This window comes from Pteropus medius, unplaced genomic scaffold (assembly GCF_902729225.1).
Source record: "Pteropus medius unplaced genomic scaffold, Ma_sr-lr_union100, whole genome shotgun sequence".
Classification (NCBI taxonomy): domain Eukaryota; kingdom Metazoa; phylum Chordata; class Mammalia; order Chiroptera; family Pteropodidae; genus Pteropus; species Pteropus medius.
The window spans coordinates 17644744-17665966 of record NW_024354499.1 but is presented as its reverse complement, the minus strand read 5'-3'; the positions used below and the strand labels follow the sequence as shown (position 1 = coordinate 17665966).

At 39.1% G+C, this 21223-nt stretch overlaps 1 protein-coding gene and 1 non-coding gene across 5 annotated transcripts in view; both read right to left on the bottom strand.

Moving 5' to 3' along the window:
* Positions 1–20482, bottom strand: part of LIMS1 (LIM zinc finger domain containing 1) — a 142242-nt gene extending 121760 nt beyond the window's left edge. The window contains exon 1 of one of the 4 annotated variants that reach the window (XM_039852610.1): positions 20249–20482. Coding sequence is in view for 1 of the 4 variants with exons in the window: in XM_039852608.1 (XP_039708542.1) it covers positions 20249–20280 (32 nt within the window). In the remaining 3 variants the exon portion in view is untranslated. Of the gene's footprint in view, positions 1–11757; positions 11778–20248 lie in introns of those variants that run through there. The other 3 variants (XM_039852608.1, XM_039852621.1, XM_039852613.1) reach the window with 3 other exon arrangements.
* LOC120594727 (U6 spliceosomal RNA) lies at positions 16467–16568 on the bottom strand. The gene has a single exon (XR_005650672.1). It is a non-coding gene; the product is annotated as a U6 spliceosomal RNA (small nuclear RNA).
* Positions 20483–21223: the final 741 nt, after the last annotated feature.

Below are 21223 nucleotides of genomic sequence, written 5' to 3'. Positions count from 1 at the left end.
AAAAAACCCTTGCATTTTGTTATTAAGAAAAACAAGGGAAATGGATACTGATAGGCAACCAACAATGCTCAGTATACCAGTGCTTCTCAAACTTTAATATGTACACAAATCTTTCTGGGGAATCTCATTAAAATGTAGATCCAGATTCAGTAGGTCCAGAGTAGGGTCCAAGATTCTGCATTTACAATAATTTGCAAATAATAATGACACTGGTTCCTCTCTATAGGCAGCAATTACTCAATACTAGTTTGTGTATTCTTTACCTAAAGAACTCACTTCCTCTATTACCAGAGTATCTGACAGCCTAGTCGTTTCATTGCATATTGGTGAGGCTGGCTGCTCAATGGGAGCTGGATAATCCAGCACACTCTTCTCAGCTGGTAGTGGACGTTGAATACCGTAGGTGAGAAATTATCCGGAAGCGTCCAGAAACTAAAAGCCTTTTACACCAAACGTCTGGCAAAATAATAAATGATGATGAATAATAAATGTACTCTGGCTCTAATGGCGAGTGTTATAAATAACTTGCATTTATCGCTCCCTCTGCATAAAAGTTTCTACCTCTAGAATAAAGGAAGATACAGTTCTTCAGAGAAGGGCTGTCCTCTAGTAACACTACCAAAGGACTCCATGCTAAAACCTGAAGGAAGGGGTGACAGGTCCTTGGAGATCAGAGTGTAGACTCTAAAGGCACAGAGGAGAGTCATGGGTTGGTCTGACTCATTTCAAAGAGGTAAAGGGCAATTAAGTGGCAACTAGATACACAGGAAATAAGCAGCCATGTCTCTTAGACTTTCCAAAGGATCACCAGAAACACCTGACCCTGCCAGAAGCTGTCATTCATCCCCACCTCTTCTCTCTTTTCCTTAGGACAGGTAAAAGAAACCCTGTAAAACATCTGGCAGTTTCCTTGGTTTCAGAATAAACAGGTTAAAATTTTTGCTTCCCAGTTCTGAATGGATTACCCAGAGGCAGTTTAATACCATAAGAAATGCATGGAATTTGAAATTCCAGGATCCAGGTCCTAATTTCAGTTCTGCCACTTTACTAACCAGCTATGTGACCTGACAAGTATTTTGTGTTTCAGTTTGTTCATCTGAGTTGTGGGGATTAAATAAAATGACATAGGAGAAAAGTCCTTTCTATTGTAAATCATGAAACTACACAAATGTTTGTCACTTCGAAGCTCTCCATATGGAGGGTGAGCAATCTCAGATTTCCCCATATTCCAGAGACCTCTATAATTCTGAAAATTTTGTATATTCATGTTGAAAATGATTTGGCTCAGGACTCCTCCATACACAATATACGTCCCTGGAATCTACAGCAGCAGCTGCGGCGCATGAGATTCTGGGAAGGCTGAGTTGGGTCTGCACTAGCCTACAATTTGGACTTTCCTCTTCCTTAGCATTTTATGACACTGATCAGGGTAGTTACAAAGTGAGGAGTTCTTTCTGAGCAGAGAGAATACCACGAATTGTAAGCTTGATGCAAGCTGTCATTATTTCTAATGAAAGAAGACTGATTAGTTCTCTAAAAGTCTCTTCTAGCTCTGCCATTTTGGGATTCTATGATCCTGAGCCTCACCTCAGAGAAAGGTTAGCCCAAATTCCATTGCTATCAAAGCCTCTATTATCAGGATCCCCATTTAATTTTGCCAAATATCAGCCACTGTCCTCAACTGGCTCTCTAAATTTATATAAGTTAACACTAGCCATTTGTTTCAGTCATAGAACAATGACTTTCTAAAAGAACCAAAAGTTCAAAGCACTCTTTTAAATGTCAGCAAGCCCCAGAGACGTACTAATTCTCTTCTTCAGAAGGTATTTACTTGCATTGAACCAGGCTGAATCTAAGCAGAAACATGAAATCTCGGACCTTACAAATTGTGTCTAGGAGAGCATGGAGGTTCACAGTAGAAAGCAGTAGCCTATTCTCTTGTGGAAAGATGAGGCTCACATGAATTATAACGCCTTTCATGGTTTTTCTTTAACAGCTTATCAACACCAGCAGTGATTTCTGATGGTCTGGTACCTTCCTCAAGGTCCCTCTGATTAAATGTCGTTTATCTTTTAGTTAGATATGACCATGACATAGAGGTCACAGATGAGTAATTTTCATTTTCCTCAATCTATCTCTATGCCTCATAAACATGAATTAATTTTTAAGGGCATGTATAATGAACAGTTCCTGAGATAAGTACCAAGGAAATGTTTATAGTTAAGTTGTAGAATTACAAAGTAGTGAATTATATCAACACCATGCCAATCCAGCACCTCCGAGAGTCAGTGGCTTGGAAATATTATCTTAGTGTGAAGACATGTTTCTTAAAATACTATTTATTATATGAACTAGAATGTCCTTACTATTCCATTTTTCATACTAACAAAGTGTTCTCTACATCACACTGATCATTACCTTTTCTGAAGTCAAAGATTTTTTACGGCTGAATAATATTCCACTGTGTCTATGTACCACCTCTTCTTTATCCGTTTGTCTTTTGATTGAAACATTTAACCCATTTACATTTAAAGTAATTGTTAGGTATGTAGTTACTGCAATTTTATTAATCATTTTTTCATAGTTTTGTAGTTCTCTGTTCCTTTCTTCTTTTGCTCTCTTATACTTTGATGACTTTTCATAGTGTTATGTTCGGGTTCCTTTTTATTTCTTATCTCTTGTACATCTTTGGTTTGTGGTTACCATGTGCTTTATGTATACCAAACTGCTATATTGATAGAGGTCTATTTTAAGTTGAAAATCACTTAAGTTCGAACATATTCTAAAGTCACTACCATTTTTATTCACATTTATGCTTTTATCTTTATTTTACTTTTGTGTGTGTGTATGTGTATCCCTTAAGTTACTGTGTAATTACATGTGATCTTCCTACTGTGACTTTTAACCCTTGTACTAGCTTTATAGCTGGTTAATCCACTGCTTTTATTATGTGTTTGCATTTATCAGTGAGCATTTTTTCTTTATATTTTTTCTTTATACTTTTTCTTCAACTTTTTAAAAAAGTCCCTTTAACATTTAATACTGGTTTGGTGGTGATGGAATCCTTCAGCTTTTTCCTGTCTGGGAAGCTCTTGATCGCTCTTTTGATGCTAAATGATAGCCCTGCTGGGTAGAGAGAGTAATCTTGGTTGTCGTCCTTATTTTTCATCATTTTGAATGTTTCATTGTAACTCCTCTGGCCTGCAAAGTTTCTGTTGACAAATCAGCTGACAGTCTTATGGGAGCTTTCTCTTGCTGCTTTTAAGACTCTGTCTTTATCTTTTGACATTTTAATTATGTGTCTTGGTGTGGGCATCTTTGGGTTCCTCTTGTTTGGAATTCTCTGTACTTCTTGGACTTGTACGTCTATTTTGTTTGCCAGGTTAGGAAATTTTTTCTTCAAATAGGTTTTCAACCTCTTGCTCTCTCTCCTCCTTCTGGTACCCCTATGACAAGAATGTTGTTATGCCTGATATTGTCCCAGAGGTCCCATAAACTATGCTCATTTTTATTCTTCTTCTTCTTTTTTTTTTTTTTTTTTAGCTATTAAGACTGGTGTTTTCCACTACCTTGTCTTTCAAATTGCTGCTTCGATCCTCTGCTTCATCTAATCTGTTGTTGATCCCTTTTTCGTATTCTTAATTTCTGACTGGTTCTTTTTTGTTTCCTATCTCTTTGTTGAAGTTCTCACTGAGATCATCTATTTTTCCCTTAATTTCATTTAGCACTCTTATCTTTTGACCTATGCATCTTACAGACTGCTTGCCTCCATTTTGTTTAGTTCTTTTTCTGAAGTTCTGTCCCATTCTTCCATTTGGGACATGTTTCTTTGCTCATTTTGGCTGCTTCCCAGTGTTTGCTTCTATGTACTAGGGACATCTGTTACATCTACCAGTCACCAGGGTGGGCAAGACCAGTGTTATCCAGGTTAGTGCAGACTCAGACTTGCCCCCCACCCTCAGTCTCAGCAGAGTGGTTTGAAGTAATAGGTGTCCTATGGGGTACAGTGGTGCAGTCTCTTTGTTTACCTGAGTCAGGTGTTCCAAGAGTGCCCCTGTTGTGGGTTGTGTGTGCTCTCCTATATAGTTGAGCCTTGATTGCTGCTGGCACATATGTGGGGTGGGGTTGGGGTACTGACCCTCAGGCTTACTGGCTTTGAGAACTGGCTGTGACTTCAGTAAACCAGCTATTTAGCAGGGGCTGACCCTGAGTGGTATTCACTTCAGCGGGGCTCTGGTGCCTGCTGACTCCATCCTATGGTTATGTCGCTGGTGGTGCTGGGTGGTGCTCTGGTGTGGTCTGAAGTTAGCCACCTGGTGTGTTGGTTCTGGGACTTTTTGGGAAGGGCTCTGATGCAGGGCAAGGTCAGCTGCTGCCTGTGTCTAGCCCGGGGCCACCTGGTAGGAGCTACAGAGTGATCTGTATTTGGTAGCTGCCTATACTGAGCTTGGAGGCACCTGGGAGTGGTTATGCTGTTAACCAAGGCCAGCTGCCACTAGTGCCAGGTTTGGGACCACTTAGCAAGAGGCACAGGGCACATCAAGGCTAACCACTGCTTGTCTGGGGTTTGTAGACCTTTGAGAGATTTTTCAAAAGTCTGCAGCATGGGCCCAGGCTGGCCAGTTGTATGGACTGGCCTCTAAAAGAGGTTTGGACCTAGTCAGTGAATTGGGTGGGTGGGGTCTCAGAAAATCACCAAGGTGGGGAAAGTGTTACCCAGGTTAATGCAGACTCAGACTCACCCTCGCCCTCCCCACCACCTGACCCCTGCCTGTGTCTGCAGGCTGTGTGTTGGGAGAGCTCAACAAAGGAACAATGGTCCTACCAGCACTTCTGCCTGTGCTACAGGTTGTTTGGGGAAGGCTCACCAAACCAACGATGGTGCCTGCTGGCACTTTAGTCCTGGAGAAAACTGCCCCTCCTGTCCTCTCTCTGAAGACAAACAATTAAATTCCTCCACATATACCTCCAGTGCTTTTGGAGCTGCTGTCCCTTCTCTGGAGCTTATGGCGAGTATTTGTGAGTGAGTAAGTCTGTGCTCCAGCCCTTTAAGGGGGAAGCCATGGTTGACTTCCCTGTTGAAGATCCCTGTTGATCTTCACTGCCAGCTACTGTGGGGACTCCTCACTAGTCCTCCAGGCCAGGGAGCCAGTTGTGGGGCTGGGACCCCTTGCTCCTCAGGAGGGACCTCCACAGCCAAGATATCCCTCCTGTTTCTTAACCACCACACCACCTGTTTTGTGTCTCCACTACTCCTACAAATCTCCACGTAGCTTCCTCTTTACATCCTTAGTTATAGGAGTTCTGTTCAGATAGTCTTCAGATGGTTCTCAAGGGTGATTGTTTTATAATTCAGTAATAACTTTTATGTGGTCATAGGAGTAGGCAGGTAGAACATTTACCTACTCTGCCATCTTGACCAGAAGTCTATCACATCACAAATTTTATTATGGCAAAACTGGAAGAGTCTACTATGTTGCATCACATACTACATGCTATTGACATGCTATAAACAAATAAGGCAAGATTCTTGACATGAGTTAATGTGTAATTTGAGCAAATTAAATATTCTAAAAACAGAATTCTCTTCTTGAAATGTACAAGTAAAAATAAACAGAAAAAGAAGCAAGCTGCAGAAAAAGAAGAGGTAATTATGGGACCCAGTGGCCTGAGGAGATTTCTGGGGGTTGTGAAGGATTTATTCAAGGCAAGGAAGTATTAAAGCAAAGGAAATGGCATTTGGAAAAATGCCTTTATCATACAGGCAATGGGGAGCCAGTAAAGGTATTAGAAAGTGAATCAGCTTGCAGCTGTAGATAGAATGAGGTAATGGATTAGGGAGGGAGAGGTGGAGTTAAATTTGGTGAAACTCAGTAAAGTCTTTGTTATTTGGCCAGCTCTGGAGAAACACCGGAGTTTTTGAGGAACTGATTTAGTAAAAGTAAAGTTCAAAAGTAAATCACAGATAAGATTTAAGAACAAGACAATAAACCAGGACTGGAGAGAGAGAATGGCGGAAGTCATTCAAATAGACTAACAGAGAAATCAAATTAAGGGCTGAGTTCAAGACTGATCAATAATGTGAAATATGAAAAAAAGGTAAGAACCAACATTTAATAAAGACATATAGACCTAGTTATAAAAAGGTCATTAATGAGAGAAGGTCACCTCAATAATGAAAATAAAACGTGGGAGTAATGTGGAAAGAAGGTAAAAAATTGGAACCATTCATTCAAGGAAGCTGTCTAAACAGAAGGCAAAAAGTGAGACAGGAAGGATACCAGTGTTGAGGAAAGAACTAGTGGAAAAAAGAGGAGCATGGAGACAAGCTCCCTCAGGAAGTTGAAAGGAACTGGATCTAGAGCACAAGCTGAACGGCTCTGCAGAAAGAGGATGAGGGGAAGATACAGAAAAAGGATAGGTAGCCTACTTCTTAATTTCGCTTTGCTGGAGAAAAACTTTTCCCTGTTCCCATTTGCAACGTAGAGAAATGACAAACAATCATAGTTTTCAATATTGCTAAATTACTTCCATGCACCTGTGCTGGATTAGAACATAGAAACCTGCCTAAGCAGAAAGCATTAATGGGCTAGCAGGAAACCTTTTTTCTGGTTGCTTCTAAGCAAATCAACAATCACTTTGAGTTAACACAACAAAGGAAAACTGTCAATTTTACCAAAAGACTTCTACCTGGAATTTTGGTTACTAGTACTAAAGCTATATACTAATAAAAAAAAAATATTAAAGAAGTTCTCAAGAAAAAAATGTTAATGTTTGATCTAAAAGATTTAACACATTCACTTGCAAGTTTCATTGATCCAGAATATAGCATCTTCCCACATCAAACTACTGTTCCTACATTAATTCCTAAGGAAGAGAAGAAATATTTGCACAGTATTACTGCAATTATGTATAGGGGAAATAACCTTTCAAGTCTAATTTAAAGGTACCTTATTAACATTTATTCACATACTATATTATGGCAATATTTAAAGAAATATACTTCACTAAACCAAAAAACCCCACATATGCTAAAGAAAATATACTGCATCAGTATTTATTCATTTGACAAGTATTTACTGAGTGTCTACTATGTGTGTGGGATACACAGGTATCCTAAAAAGCATAAGTAGCTTTTTCTAAGATAATGCTATATTCTCAGAACTTAACCTCTTAATCAAAATTTATCTAAAAACTCCAACCTCTTATTTTGACTTTCATCCCATTTGTTTAATTTCCAGCAATGCTTCCTCCTAGAAAGCAAGATTAACCCTGACTGATCAAAAGAAAACTTCACTTCTAAACTGTTCCCAAGCCCTGTATCCTTGGAGTTCCCATCACCCTTGTAATCAACTCTTGTTTGCTCAATCTTCACATTCCAGAACCTATCATCACCACTTCCTTCACAGAAAGCATTCTAAATGACCAAACATATTAGCAGAAAGAGATATGGGTGTTTGTTTTAAAAATCAAAAGGGCACAAGCTTAGAAAATTCTTTTTAAGTTTCTATCTTTTATCAAATTCAGTATGGAGCTATGTATTAAAATTAAACATCACTTCTACACTCACCAATGCCCTTTGTTATCATCAGTAACACTCTCAAAAGGAAAAGTACTGGGAAACCTAGCTTTAAAATAGAGTAGCAAAAATAGCTTTCATGCAACTGTTTGAGATACAAGTATTCTCATTAAAACATTTCCTTACGAAGTATAAAGATATTGCCTTAAACAGACATCTGCAGATGTTTCATGCTTTGTATAGATCTGGCAAATGCCCAAGAGACCAAAAATGCTCTCATTTCCTGATGTAGATTAGCCAACATTAAAAAACCAACAAACAAAAAACACATTAAGTCCAGAAACATTATTAAATTATTTCAAACATTAGCCTTGCATCCACTTTAAACTTATATCATTGTAATTCTGGTCCATATTTTAAAACAGATAACCTAGAGCCCTACACTTCTATCTTTGAAAATTTCTTTAAACTTTTTTTATAGTTATCTTCAATCATGTAAATACATTCAATCACCTGACATCGGCTAAGAGCTAACAGAGCTTTCCAGATGACATGTCACAATGCTTTCTAGTCACAATGCTTTTAACTTCTTTAACTCATTTTTAAAAATAGAAAACTAATCTCTAGTCATGTTTATAAAGGTTTCATGACTATTACAAAAATATTACTACCCACAGTCCTAAAACAAAAGGCTGTGCATTTGGTGAATGAATTACTCCACCTCAAGATTCTAATGAAGGCTATTCTATGTTCCCTAAAACATGCTTCACGTGACAAAATCTACATTGTACTCCAAAGAAAGAACTATTCTGACAGCAATCCATTAAAACTCAAGGGAATCAGTGTATTCTAATGTGGGCAATGACCCACCTGTGATATTTTGGACATTTTCACACACACTCTGTGAATGAGAAAATTTGAAAATAGTGAATGAATATTTGTTTTGTTCCGAAATTTCCCATTAGACTAACGAAGGCATTCAACTCGAGCTTGAGGAATCAGGCTAAATTTTAACCTATATTCATATACTTTAGCTTCTAAAACATTGAAAGAATAAATCTAAGGTGGACAGACGGCATAATTCAAAGGTCCCTTCTTTAACTATGGGCTTAGCAATGTCATTTTTATGGACTGCTTCTACATTTGTCTCTGTAAGCCCAGGAATGAGAAACTACTACCAGAGAAGACATCCAACCACTTGGAGGTCCAGCTAAACTTTGCTGAAGATTCTCTCACCATCATGTTCTAAAGATTTGAAAAGACAGACATCTTGACCTCATCGAATTCCACCTCTCCCCCACACCATCCTTCAGTGATAAAGTGTAGAACACTGGCAATTCCCACGGAAGTCTCGCCTGGTCATCCTCCACCCTAGAATATGACTTGGCCTACTTCCCATCACTTTGAAGTTCAACTACACCATCATTAAGTCTGGAAGCAATCCGTCTTGCAATGAAGTCAAAGGCTAACTGCTACTTTGTAATCCAAAGGATGAAGAAAAAACTTGACTCAAAATTTTATAAAATTTAACTTCAAAACATAAATCCATATAATGAAGTCCATCATCCTTTCTTCTTATCATGTAATGAAATCAAAACTCTAAACTAGTCATTTCATTTCCTCAGTAACAAAGACACAATTACAGTCAGGAAGGCAGCTACTGAAAAAGATAGTTATAATTCGAATACAAGCATTATTAAAGAAAATTTGTTTTCCATTAAAAATAAATGAACATCACTGGCACCCAAATGATTTCTGGCTGCTATTTAAAAATCTCCATAAGCAACGTACTTTGCCCTTTAGAGATTATTTTCTTTCATACCTTTCATCGAACATTTCACACTCTACATGAATATTTAACATGGAACTATTTATACAACTGCCTTAAAAAAAGGTCACCCAAATTAAAGACAGGTTTGCCAAGTAATGGGTAGCTCAGGCTCTGCTAGTTCAGCTATAAATGGCGCAAACATTAACTATATCTTCCAATGGCACAGCACTAGGCCAATAAATAGCAATCCCTAGGTGTGAGCAGGAAGTGATCCACACTCCACTGGGCTGGGAAACATATTAGTGGTTGCTGGTGATTAAGCAGGGGTGTGAATGGGGGCAAGTGAAAGAGGGAAGTAAGGTTTGGGTATGACAGGACATTAGCGATCCTTGTGGTGATAGACTTCAGTATCTTCACTATACCATGTCAGTGCAGTGGTTGTGATCTTACTACGTGTAATACTGTCCAGGAAGTAGCCAGTGCCACCCTAACCAGAGGGCCTCATAATAAAAGAGCAACATCTTCTCAAAGAGTAGGGAGACAGTCTAAGTGAGAGGAAAAACACTGGTCCAAGTCAGAAAATGTGGGATCCCAGCTCTAAACAATGTATTTTTCTGAGCAGAGATCTCATGTCTATTATTATAAAAAGTGATATATGGTAAGACAACACACATATTATTGAGTAGGGGACTGGACAGTATTACACGTAGTAAGATCACAACCACTACACTGACATGGTATCATGGTATAGTGAAGATACTGAAGTCTATCACCACAAGGACCGCTAATGTCCTGTCCTACCCAAACCTTACTTCCCTCTTTCACCTGCCCCCATCCACACCCCTGCTTAATCACCAGCAACCACTAATATGTTTTCCAACTCTATAATTTTGTCATTTAGAGAATGTGATATAAATTAAACCATACGGTTTGTGACTGTGAGATTGGTTTTATTTTTCGTTCAGTAATAATGCCCTTGAGATCCATGTAAGTTGTTGCAAATATCAACAGTTCACTCCTTTTTATTGCTGAATGTATTCCATAAGATAGATGTGCTACACTTTGTTTAACCATTTACCTGATGAAGGACATCTGGGCTGTTTCTAGTATTTGCGTGTTAAAAATAAAGTTACTTCCTGAATGTTAAACCTGTCTTGCATACCTGGTTATGATAAGTCTCACTTGGTCACGATGTATAATTCTTTTCATACTTTTTTTTGGATTCAATCTGCTTATGTTCTGTTGAGGGTTTTTGCATCTATGTTCAGGAGAAATACTGGTCTGCAGTTTCCTTTCCTTGTAATGTCTTTGTCTGGTTTTGGTATTAGCATGATGCTAGCCTCATAGAACAATGGAAATTTTCAGATATTAGTTCTCCTAATATTTTTTTACCCCATCCTCTTTCTCCTCTCCTTTTAGGATTCCAATGATACAAATATTAGCTCGTTTGTTATAGTTCCACAGTTCCCTGGGGCTTTGTTCTTTCTCTTTCCTCCAATCTGTTTTCCCCTCTGTTGTTCATGCTGGGCAATCTCTCATTTTATCTTCCAGTTCACTGACTCTTTGCTCTGTCCCCTCCAGCTGAACCCATCCACTGTTGAGCCTATTCACTGAGCTTCTTATTTTGCTCATTTTTTCAGTTGCAGAATTTCTATTTGGATCTTCTTTATATCTTTTATTTATTTGCTGAAGCATTCTATTTCTTCATTTATTTCAAGCATCCTCACAACTGCTCACTAAAACATTTTTATCATGACTGCTTTAAAGCTTTTGTCAGATAATTCCAAAATTTCTGTTATCTTGGTGTTGGTACCTATTTGTTTTTCTTCATTCACTTTAAGATCTTCCTGGTTCTTGATATGACGAATGATATTTTAATGAAACATGAACATTTTCAAATTATGTTATGAAACTTGATCATATCTGAACTTTCTGTTTTAACTTGCTTTCTCTGATAACTCTCTAGCAAGGGAGCTCTCTCATTACTGCCAGATGGAGGTAGAAGTCCAGGTTCCCCATATGGACTAGGGAGATGGGATGGAAGGTCTAGTTGCCCATACATCTTCACACTGTGATAATGGATGGGGCAGTAAATACCAGCTGGTGAGGATGGAAGTCTTGGTTCCCTCCTTGGCCTTCCTTGACCTCACCCTGACAAGGTGTTGGACTGCCAGGTTCTAGCCTGGTAAGGGTACAAGTCTAGGCTTCCCACTTGGACTTTGATGACATGAGTAGAGATAAAAGCACAGTTTTTTCTGGGTGTTTGGTTGGAGTAGAGCATTTATTGTCTTGACTTTTCTTGTTGTTGTCTTGTTAGACTGTATCTTTCCTGGTCCTTTGGCTAGAGAGAGACTTTTGTTGTGGCTTTTTTTTGTCTGCACTGCACTTGTTGGCATTTCCAGACTGCCAAATTCTTCAGCTTCAAGTCTAGGTTATATAAGGTAAAAAGAAAACCCAGAGAACTCACCACCCTGTTGCTCATCAGGTCCCCTACAACATTCCAAATAAATGAGGCCTCTAGTTGAACAGATCCATGATTGATACATCTTTACCTCGTGAGAGAGAACAACAAACATTTAACAGGTTTTCATGTCTTAAATAAATAACAATAAATACGAAATAACTGGTGACAAGTGATAATTTCCGCCTTTAAATTTCTAGAAGACTTCTTTGTGTGGTACTAACACACAAAGTTATAATATAAGATAGACCATGTACGATCCCTCACTGTATTGTAATTCTATGATCCATGGTCCACAGCACAGTACAGTCTATGCAATGGACATACACTGGATTGGAACATATGTCCTCAAATTTGTAAATATTACTTTAGCATATGCAAGCATAGCCAAGATTTCAAAATGAAAATAGCAGAAGTTTGTATGTTATAACCAAGTACATATAGACTAAATTTAAGTAAAGAATTTAATCTTATTTGATATGTTCTCTAGAATGGCGGTCCTCAATCTTTTTGGCACTAGGGACCAGTGGTCTACGAGAATCTAATGTCTGGTGATCTGAGGTGGAGCTGAGGTGGTGATGCTGGTGCTGGGGAGCGGCTGCAAATACAGATGAAGCTTTGCTCACTGGCTCAACTCTCATCTCCTGTTGTGCAGCCTGGTTCCTCAAAGGCCATGGACCAGTACCGGTCCATGGCCCAGGGTTTGGGGACCCTTGCTCTGTAGGGTCAGGAAAGAAAACACTAATAGAGGTTGAAGCAGTCAGGGAAGCCATCTTCGAGACAAAAGAGTTTAAACTGAGCTTTGAGAGTAATATTTCAGACCATCTACGCCTTCCCGCCTCCCCCAACAAAAATAAAAACAAAAGCTATGTTCAGAAAGGCCTATGGTATGTCTCGGCAACAAGATGATGTAAGCTAAAGAAAGTGTAGTGGGGAGTAAACTAAATAGGTTGGCTGGGCATGTGCAGAGTAAGCCTGAAACCTAAGAAAAGAAGTAGGGAGCTGTGAACTTTCCTTGAACGGTAAAGTCAATGAGGAGACACAGGTCTCTGTAGGGCACTTCAGTGTGAACACCAACTCTGTCACTATGTGCTTCGTGAGTTCTTATCTTCTTGAGCTCAGTTTCCCCAGCTTTAAAACGGGCGTTAAAAACCCTACTTCGTGGTACAGCAGTGAAGGTAAGTTAGGTTTGCTATATAGATGTTTCACAACTTTAAAGTATTTTTTGTCAAAGTAGGTAATTCGTAAAGGGTTGTTAATACCAAGAAAGATTTCAAATGAATGGCTTGGCAGTGAAATGAAATAATCTGCAGAGGGATGACTAAACTTTATTTGAATTTCTTCCCAGTGTTCTGTGGATGTTGAGTTTCTGCCACTAGTATATAACACACTGCAGAGTCAAGTTATACCATATGTGAAAGCTATCTTGTCTTACTCAACGTTTTGTGAGTTTATTCAAACAATGTCACAGGCGCTAAGTAGAGCCAGCTCTGGACTTTTCAATTTGCTAACAAATGAAAGAATAAAAGGAGAAATAAAGCTCATTTAAATCCAGTTTGTTTTTCTTTGGACGTTTAACAAATGTGATTTAGATATTCCTTTACTTCTAGGGATTACAATGTGACAGAAAAGATTAGACATATATACAAATAATTATAATACAAAACAAAAGTTGATAATACAAAAAAAAAAGTCAAAATGCTTTGAGAGAACAAAGCAAGCTCTGAATTCTTAATTCCCTTAGCTCAATAAACATTTCAGGAATTCATTATTTCATGGAAGAAGTGGCATTTTGCCCCAAATGGAGAGAAGACACAGAAGATATTTTTCTAGCCAAGAGAACAGCATAAGCAAAAGCACTGACGTGGGAAAGCACCAGGTATTTTCGGAAAATGGTAAGTGGGTTAGAGTTTAGTGAAACAAAAATTAAGATAACAGTGTGCGATAGGCTATAAAGACAGGCTGGGGCCAGACTGCAAACAGTCTTAAATTCTAGGCTCTGGTGTTTGGACCTTATGTGATAGGCAATTAGAAGTCATCTTAATATTTTGAAAAGAGAGGTAATATGACCAAAATGGTGCTTTAGGAGAATCTGAAACCAACATGAATAATAGAATACTTAAACTGAAAGATTCTCAAGAGCTTGGGACATGTTTTATTCACCTTCTGAATTTTCACTGCTGTACTTGCACTGTGATATATATATATATATTTATATATATATATTTATATTTATATAAATATTTATATTTATTTGAGATATATATATAAATACATATATACGTATTTTATATATATGTGTTGAATCTATTGCATAGAGGAGGAACAACCAGCTGTGGCAAAGGCAGCAATTTCCTAGCCAGTGTCCATTTTCTCTCTCTTCTTTACTATATGAGTAATGCAGATTCTATATGGGACAACAAGGTCCAAATTTCTTAGCTCTTCATATTACTGTAATTGTCTTTTCAGTATATGTTAAAAGATAATACATATATAAATATTAGAACAAATTCCATAATCCCTTTAAAAGAACCTGTACTTTTATCAACACTTAAATGAAAAATAGGAACATACCAAATATTATTTGTTCTACCCCAAATGTCTAATATGCACTGGGATTTTATTTTGCATTCACTAAAATTTTTCCCAGCCTTAATATTATCTTATATTCATTTGAAAAGATAATTGGGATGAGAGTGAAAATGAAGTCAGTAAAAAAGGAGTAATAAAGAGAGATGATTCGAAAGAAAATTCTAAGGTAAGAAAACTCAGCAAGAAATTGAGTATAGGCAGTGAAGAAGATGAACTCAAAATTCACTATGTCAGCACCATTAACAGACATAATAAAGTCAGAAGTTCTAAGTTTGGGGAAAAGAACCAGAGTGGTGGAAAAAAATCAACATTAACAACTACAGTTACCATTATCAGAACATCTACTAGGTTCCTGGCATGATGTTAAATTCTTTAAAAATTATTACATGCGCATGGTTTAAAAAAATCAAAACAGTATAAAAAGGCATAACAAAAAAATATTTCCTTCTCATTCTAGATTTTTAAACTCCTTCTTCAGGGGCAACAATTATTAACAATTCCATCTGTATCCTTTCAGAAATATTTATAAGTTGCCCTCATTTTTAATTTTCACAACTCTGAGATAGGTATTACTTTATAAATTAAGAAACTGAGCCTTAAAGAGATTGACTGGGCAAGGCCACAGAGCTATGAAGGGACAGAGTTGGGATCAGAAAATAGGTCCAACCATCCATGCACACATACACTGTACACTCATGGGTCGCCTACAGAAACACCGGCACAAACATTCACAGCATCTGTAATAACAAAAAACTGGAACCCAAACGTCTATCAAAGACTAGTTATATCAATTATATCACATGTATACTGTGAAAGACTATGCAACCATGAAAACTAAGGTTAGAAAACATAAAGTGGAAATCCAGATACGTCACATAAGAAAAACTCTAAGATGCCTTATTAAGCTAAATAAACAACTGCCGGAGATGGGTAATTATTGTGTACCGGGCAGAGTTTCAGTTTGGGATGATGAAAATGTTCTGGAGATGGATGGCAGTGACGGTTGCACAACAACATAAATGTACTTAATGCCCACTGTAGAAGATGGTAAATTTTATGTTACATATATTTTACTACAATTTTTAAAATCCTAGAGAAAAAAAGCAATTGCAGAACAGTATGACTATGATTCCATTTTTGTACAAAGAGAATGTGTGTGTATATATAAATATTTCTTGCAAATGTTTTTTATCCTTTACCTTGCCTGACTCTCAAGCATAGAAGTCTCCAGACTTCTATGCATGCTAATGCTGAGACCTGTACCTCCCACCCTCATCTGCTGGCATTCAAACTCAATGCCTAGCACCTTTTTCCTACCTTACACAGAACACACTATTCATAACTTGGTTTACCTGCAGCTTCCCAACCCCTATGTTAAATGTCATTATAGACTCATGAAGCTCCAAAACATGCTCCAACATGGAAAAAAAAAAGGCAGAAAAATGTTCCCAATGAGCTCCAGTGTGGGAATGTCTGATGAGATCAAATGAAAGAGATGAGCTGATGTTGGCATGAGGGGGGATGAAACCATTGCTGTTGGAGAACACACAGTATGTGGCAGTAGGTAGTGCAGCTCTAGCCTCTCAAGCATCTTAAAATTAAAGTTTTTGGACGACAACATGGCAACAGTCCAGCATGTAATGCACATGATATTCCTGTGGGTGGGAAATCACAGCTTAAAACATAATTACGAGAAATGTAAAATCGACAAGTGGTTTGAGATGTTTTTCCTTCTATTTATGTGCAACCCTAGCTAAGAACATGACCTCTACTGAGGTTTATTTAAATGATTATCCAAAGAACAAACAAATTATTAAAAATAGAGATTCTCAGAGTAAAGCTCTGCTCGCACACTACCAATCACTGTACCCGCATTTAACAAGAAAAAGAGCTGTCCAGGAGATGTTTCAAGGGGCTACCAGAGGGATGGGAATGATCTTAAAAAAAATTCAAAACAACACAGTCCTGATAGTTCTCTCTAAATCTACAGGGCACAGAACAACCAGAACTGAAAAGTATCTTTCCTACCACAAAATTTTCATTAATATTCTCAAAATATAAGCTCAATTTCCTCACCATACTAACAGGCATAGAGCACTGAAGGTTTTTTTTGTTTGTTTGTTTTAAATATGAAACGCTTCGTGAACTTACGTGTTATCCTTGCATATAGGACCATTTTCTCTGTACCATTCCAATTTTGGCATATGTGCTCCCAAAGGGCGCACAGAGCACTGAAGCTGTATGAAGACACTCACTGTCATGACATCTCCCCTCTTCATAACAACAGAGGCCACTGTATCAGAAAATTCTCAAGGTGGCAAGTTGCTGTTTCCATAGTGGTTCTTCAAGGCTTAGTTATTAAGTCCCACTAAAACTCCCCAAAACTAGAAAGCACACACTACAACACATGTTCAGTACATATTTTTTAAAAGAAAACTTGTCTATATTCCTTTTTAAATATCTAAAATATCTGTACTTCCCTCATCATTTAGGATTCTGTCATTAACAGTAGTTCTCAAAGTGTGATCTCAAAACCCTGGTAGGAAGAAATGGTCTCCCAAACCTTTTCAAGAGGTCTGGGAGATCAAAACTATTTTTATAATAATGCTAAGAAGTTCCTAAAAAGTTACTATAGCCTTTTGCACTGTGTTAACACTTTCACTGATCATGCAAAAGCAAATAGTGGGGGGGTGGCTCCATAGTATAGTGGTTAGCAGGTCTGCTTTATGCACAGAAGATCCTGGGTTCGCGCCCAAGGTGGAGCCACGGACCATACCCAGGGTGCGCCGAGCCTCTGGGGTGAACTGGGAGAGCCAGGCCCCAGGTGCACGCTGCGAGTGCGGGGGGGCAGGGCGGGAGGTGGGGGGTAGACACCCCACCTTCAGAGATCCAGTTCTTAAAAAAAAGGGAGATGGCAACATCCATAGGTCAGGGGTGAATGTGCAGGGGCGGGGAATTAAAGAGGGGAAAAAAAAAAGCAAATAGTGGGTACCACTGCTGGTTTCTTAGCACTAATGAAGGCAGTGGTAATGTAACCAATTCTTTATGTACTTGGAAAAAAAGAATGCTAATTTCTCTCTCTTAAGGTCTTTAATGAAAATGGTACAGCCACTCTGGAAAATTCTGTCACACAACATGGCAATTGCACTCTTGGACATTTATCCCAGATAAAAGAAAACTTGTGTTTACATAAAACCCTGTCCACAAATGTTTATACTAGCGTTATTATTAATAGCCCAAACTGGAAATAGCCCAAATGTTCTTCGACAAGTAAATAGTTAAAACTGTCATATACCCATACTATGGAGTACTATTCAGCAATAAAAAGGAAAAAAAAAACAATGTATACACAACAAACTGGATAAATCTCCAGGGAATTAAGCTGAGTAAAAGATAGGCAATCCCAAAGGTGTCTACTGTAAGATTCCACTTATATAACATTTCTAAAGACAATTTAGAAATGTTAAACAGATGAGTGGTTTTCAGGACTTAGGGAGGAGAAGGAAAACATGGCGGTGGATATGGGTATAAAATGGCAACATAAGGGACCTTGTAGAGATGGAATTAACTGTTCTATATTTTGACTGTGGTAGTAGATATGTGCACCTATGCTTGTGATAACAACACACACACACACACATACAAACGACAAGTAAAACTGGGGAAATCTGAATAAGACTGATGATTGTATTACTGTCAATATGATTGCCAATAGTGCATTACAATTTTGCAAAATGTTATCATTGGGGGAAACTGGGTAAAGGATTCACTGGATCTCTCTGTATTATTTTTTAGAACTGCATGTGAATCTACAATTACATCAATAAAAATTTCAATTAAAGAATATATGCCTATGTTCATAACATTATTCACAATAGTTAAAAGTGGAAGCAAATGTTCATCAAAGAATAAATAAATAAAACGAATGAATCGTATATACACACAAGGGAATACTATTCAGCTTTAAAAAGGAGGGAAATTCTGACACATGCTGGAACATGCATGAACCCTATGCTAAGTGAAATAAGCCAGTCACAAAGACACTATGCTAAGTGAAATAAGCCAGTCACAAAGAGCCAAATACTATATGACTCTACTTATATGGGGTAACTAAAATAGTCAAAATCAGAGACGCGAAATAAAGTGGGGGTTATCAAGGGCTATGGGGAGGGGGGAATAGGAGTTATTTTAAAGTATAAAGAGTTTCAGTTCCACAGATGAAGAGTTCTGAGATGGACGGTGGAAAGTTCAGGGTGGAAAAGGATGGGATCAAGAGAGACAGTAGATGGGGCGGGGGGGCAGGGGGGAAGGTTAAGGATCTTAAAAGTAAATTGTTACATTCTTTACTTATACATTATATCCATTCTATCATTATTCTTCATATCTTACCTATATTTTAAATTTTGTACCAATATTCAATATTTTTAAAAACGAAAAAATGTCCTTGATGAAGCAGTACAAATTATGAATGTTATTAAATCTTGACCCTTGACCTTCTTTTTTGTTATTTGCAATGAAAAATGAGGTATGCATAAAGAACTTCTGCTACATACCAAGGTAAGATGGTTATCTGGAGGAAAAGCCTGATGTGATGAGATGTGTGCCTGAGCGATGAGATGAATTAAATGCCTTTTTTCATACCATTTTTAATGGATACAATAACAGACAAACAAACCATGGTTTTTAGACTTGTATGTGGCAGACATTTCTTGAAACTAAACAAAATGAGCCTATCGCTTTGAGAAACAACAATTGATAATAGTTGTCTACCAAAATCAAGCCTTCAACTGAAAATTAGAAAATTGGAAAAGTTGTATCCACCACCTTAAGTTTGACAGTTTCTCAAAACTTAAAGACTTTTCGAAAGAAATCAGTGGTGATATTCACGAATGTTATCTGATGATATTGTACAATGAAATGTGTCAGCATTTGGAAGATACGCCTAACTTGGTGAATCAATATTTTCAAAAATGACACACATAAGATGTTACAATGAGTAACAAGTTCATTCAAACTGCAGAATAAACCAATGAATTTTAATGTAACAGAGTGTAAAAAGCTTCATTGTTAAGGCTCAGAGTACACATCCAAACTAATCTTTAAGAAACTACCACTTATCTAGTTTTGGTGCAGCAACAAAGAATACCCATAATTATCTGAAAAAGCTATTAAAATACCTCCCTTTTCCACTTACGCATCTGTGTGTAAGATCAGAGCTTCTTCACATAATTCAAACAAAATATAACAATAAACTGAAGGCGAAGGAGATAGGAAAATCCAGTTGTCTCCTACCATGGCAGACATTTAAGAGATTCGCAAAATTTAAAAGAATGCCACTCATCTCACGAAATTTTTTGTTTAGGAATACACTAACGTGTATATTAACATTAACACAGTAATTGTTTTTTAAATTAATAAATATTTTTAAATTCATTTCTAATACAGTAATACCTATAGGCATAAAATCATAAGCGAAAGTTCTTTTCTATTTTTAAAATGGGTGCTAAGTCCAAGACATTCGAGAACCGCTGGTCTATATTATATTCTAACTACTAGAAGGGAAGTTATTCACTCAACAAATATTTGTTGTTGAATCCTTTGCTAAGAACTGAGGCAGTATTGGCAATCAAAGCGCTTACAACATATCGGTAACATCCACGAAAACTATTAAATTATCTCTTAGGAACCGCAAGCCAGCCCCTGGACTGCAGAGCGCGCCTGGGGGAAGTGCGGAAGCGTGGCCGGGAGAGCAGCGCGCACCGTCCCGCTACGGGCCAGGCGCCGCCGGAAGGGGCGCGGGGAGAAAGGCCGTCGCCCAGGCCCGCGAGAAGGCCCAGGGAGCCGCCCGCCGCCAACGTGGCGGGTGCTCAGCGCCCGGCGGCCGGGGCGGGAACACGGCCCTTACCTGTTGGTCATTCCTGCCGCCACGCCCAGCATCTCTCCTAAGTCGGCCACCGTCCCTCAGCACCTCGGCTCCCGGCGCCGTCCCAGTCGTATCCTCCGTCCACGCCGCTGCGGCTGGGTGCGAGCCGGCGGGCGGGCCGCGAGCAGGAAGAAGAGGCGGACAAGGGGCAGGAAAGACTACGCGGCCGCCGCCTCCCTCCAGGACCCAGCAAATGGCTGGGCTGGCCACGCGGGGGCGCGCGCGGCACGGGGACCAGGGAAGTAGGTGCGGGGGCGGTGCCGGTGATGCTGGAGACCCCGCCCCTGGCTTTCGGCCCCGCCCCGGGACTGTCTGGCCCCGCCCCACCCGCAGCAGTGCCCGCCTCCAGTTCGAACTCCGCGGGCTCTGGTCTAGCACCGCCCAGCCCCGAGTCGAGCGCCTGAGGTGAGGACCCGCCAGTCTCAAACTTGGAGGTTCCCTGGAGGTCCCGGGCTTGAGGCTGAGAGGTCAGGTCTGGTCCCTGACGCCCTTCTTGGATCACTGCGTGGCACCGTGTGCACGCCGCGAGCAGAAAGAGCGGCTGACTGCTTTCCGAGACCTCTCTGATTCGGCTTTGCTAACTTGACCACGTGGCTTTGGCAGCGGCCTTTCGGCCCAAGGCGTTGTGGTCCAGAGTTCCACCCCATCCTAGTGAGGAGGTCCTGAGGTGACAACATAAGAAGATGGTGTCAGCTCACCAGACTTCCGGAAGTGGATCCTTGTCTGATTGGCCGCCACTGAATCCCTGTCTGCACACGAAGCCTGGCACATACTGGGGTGCTCACCAGGGTTTTCACTGCGCTTGTAAATTGTGAATTAGGAAAAGTTAACCTTTCTTTGAGACACTCCATCTTATTTCTGCTTCCCTTCCTTTCCTTTTTGCCCTCATTCTCATCACCCATTCCCTGTACAAAACTTGAAATCTACAAAGTATCTAAGACTGATTATTTATCCTGG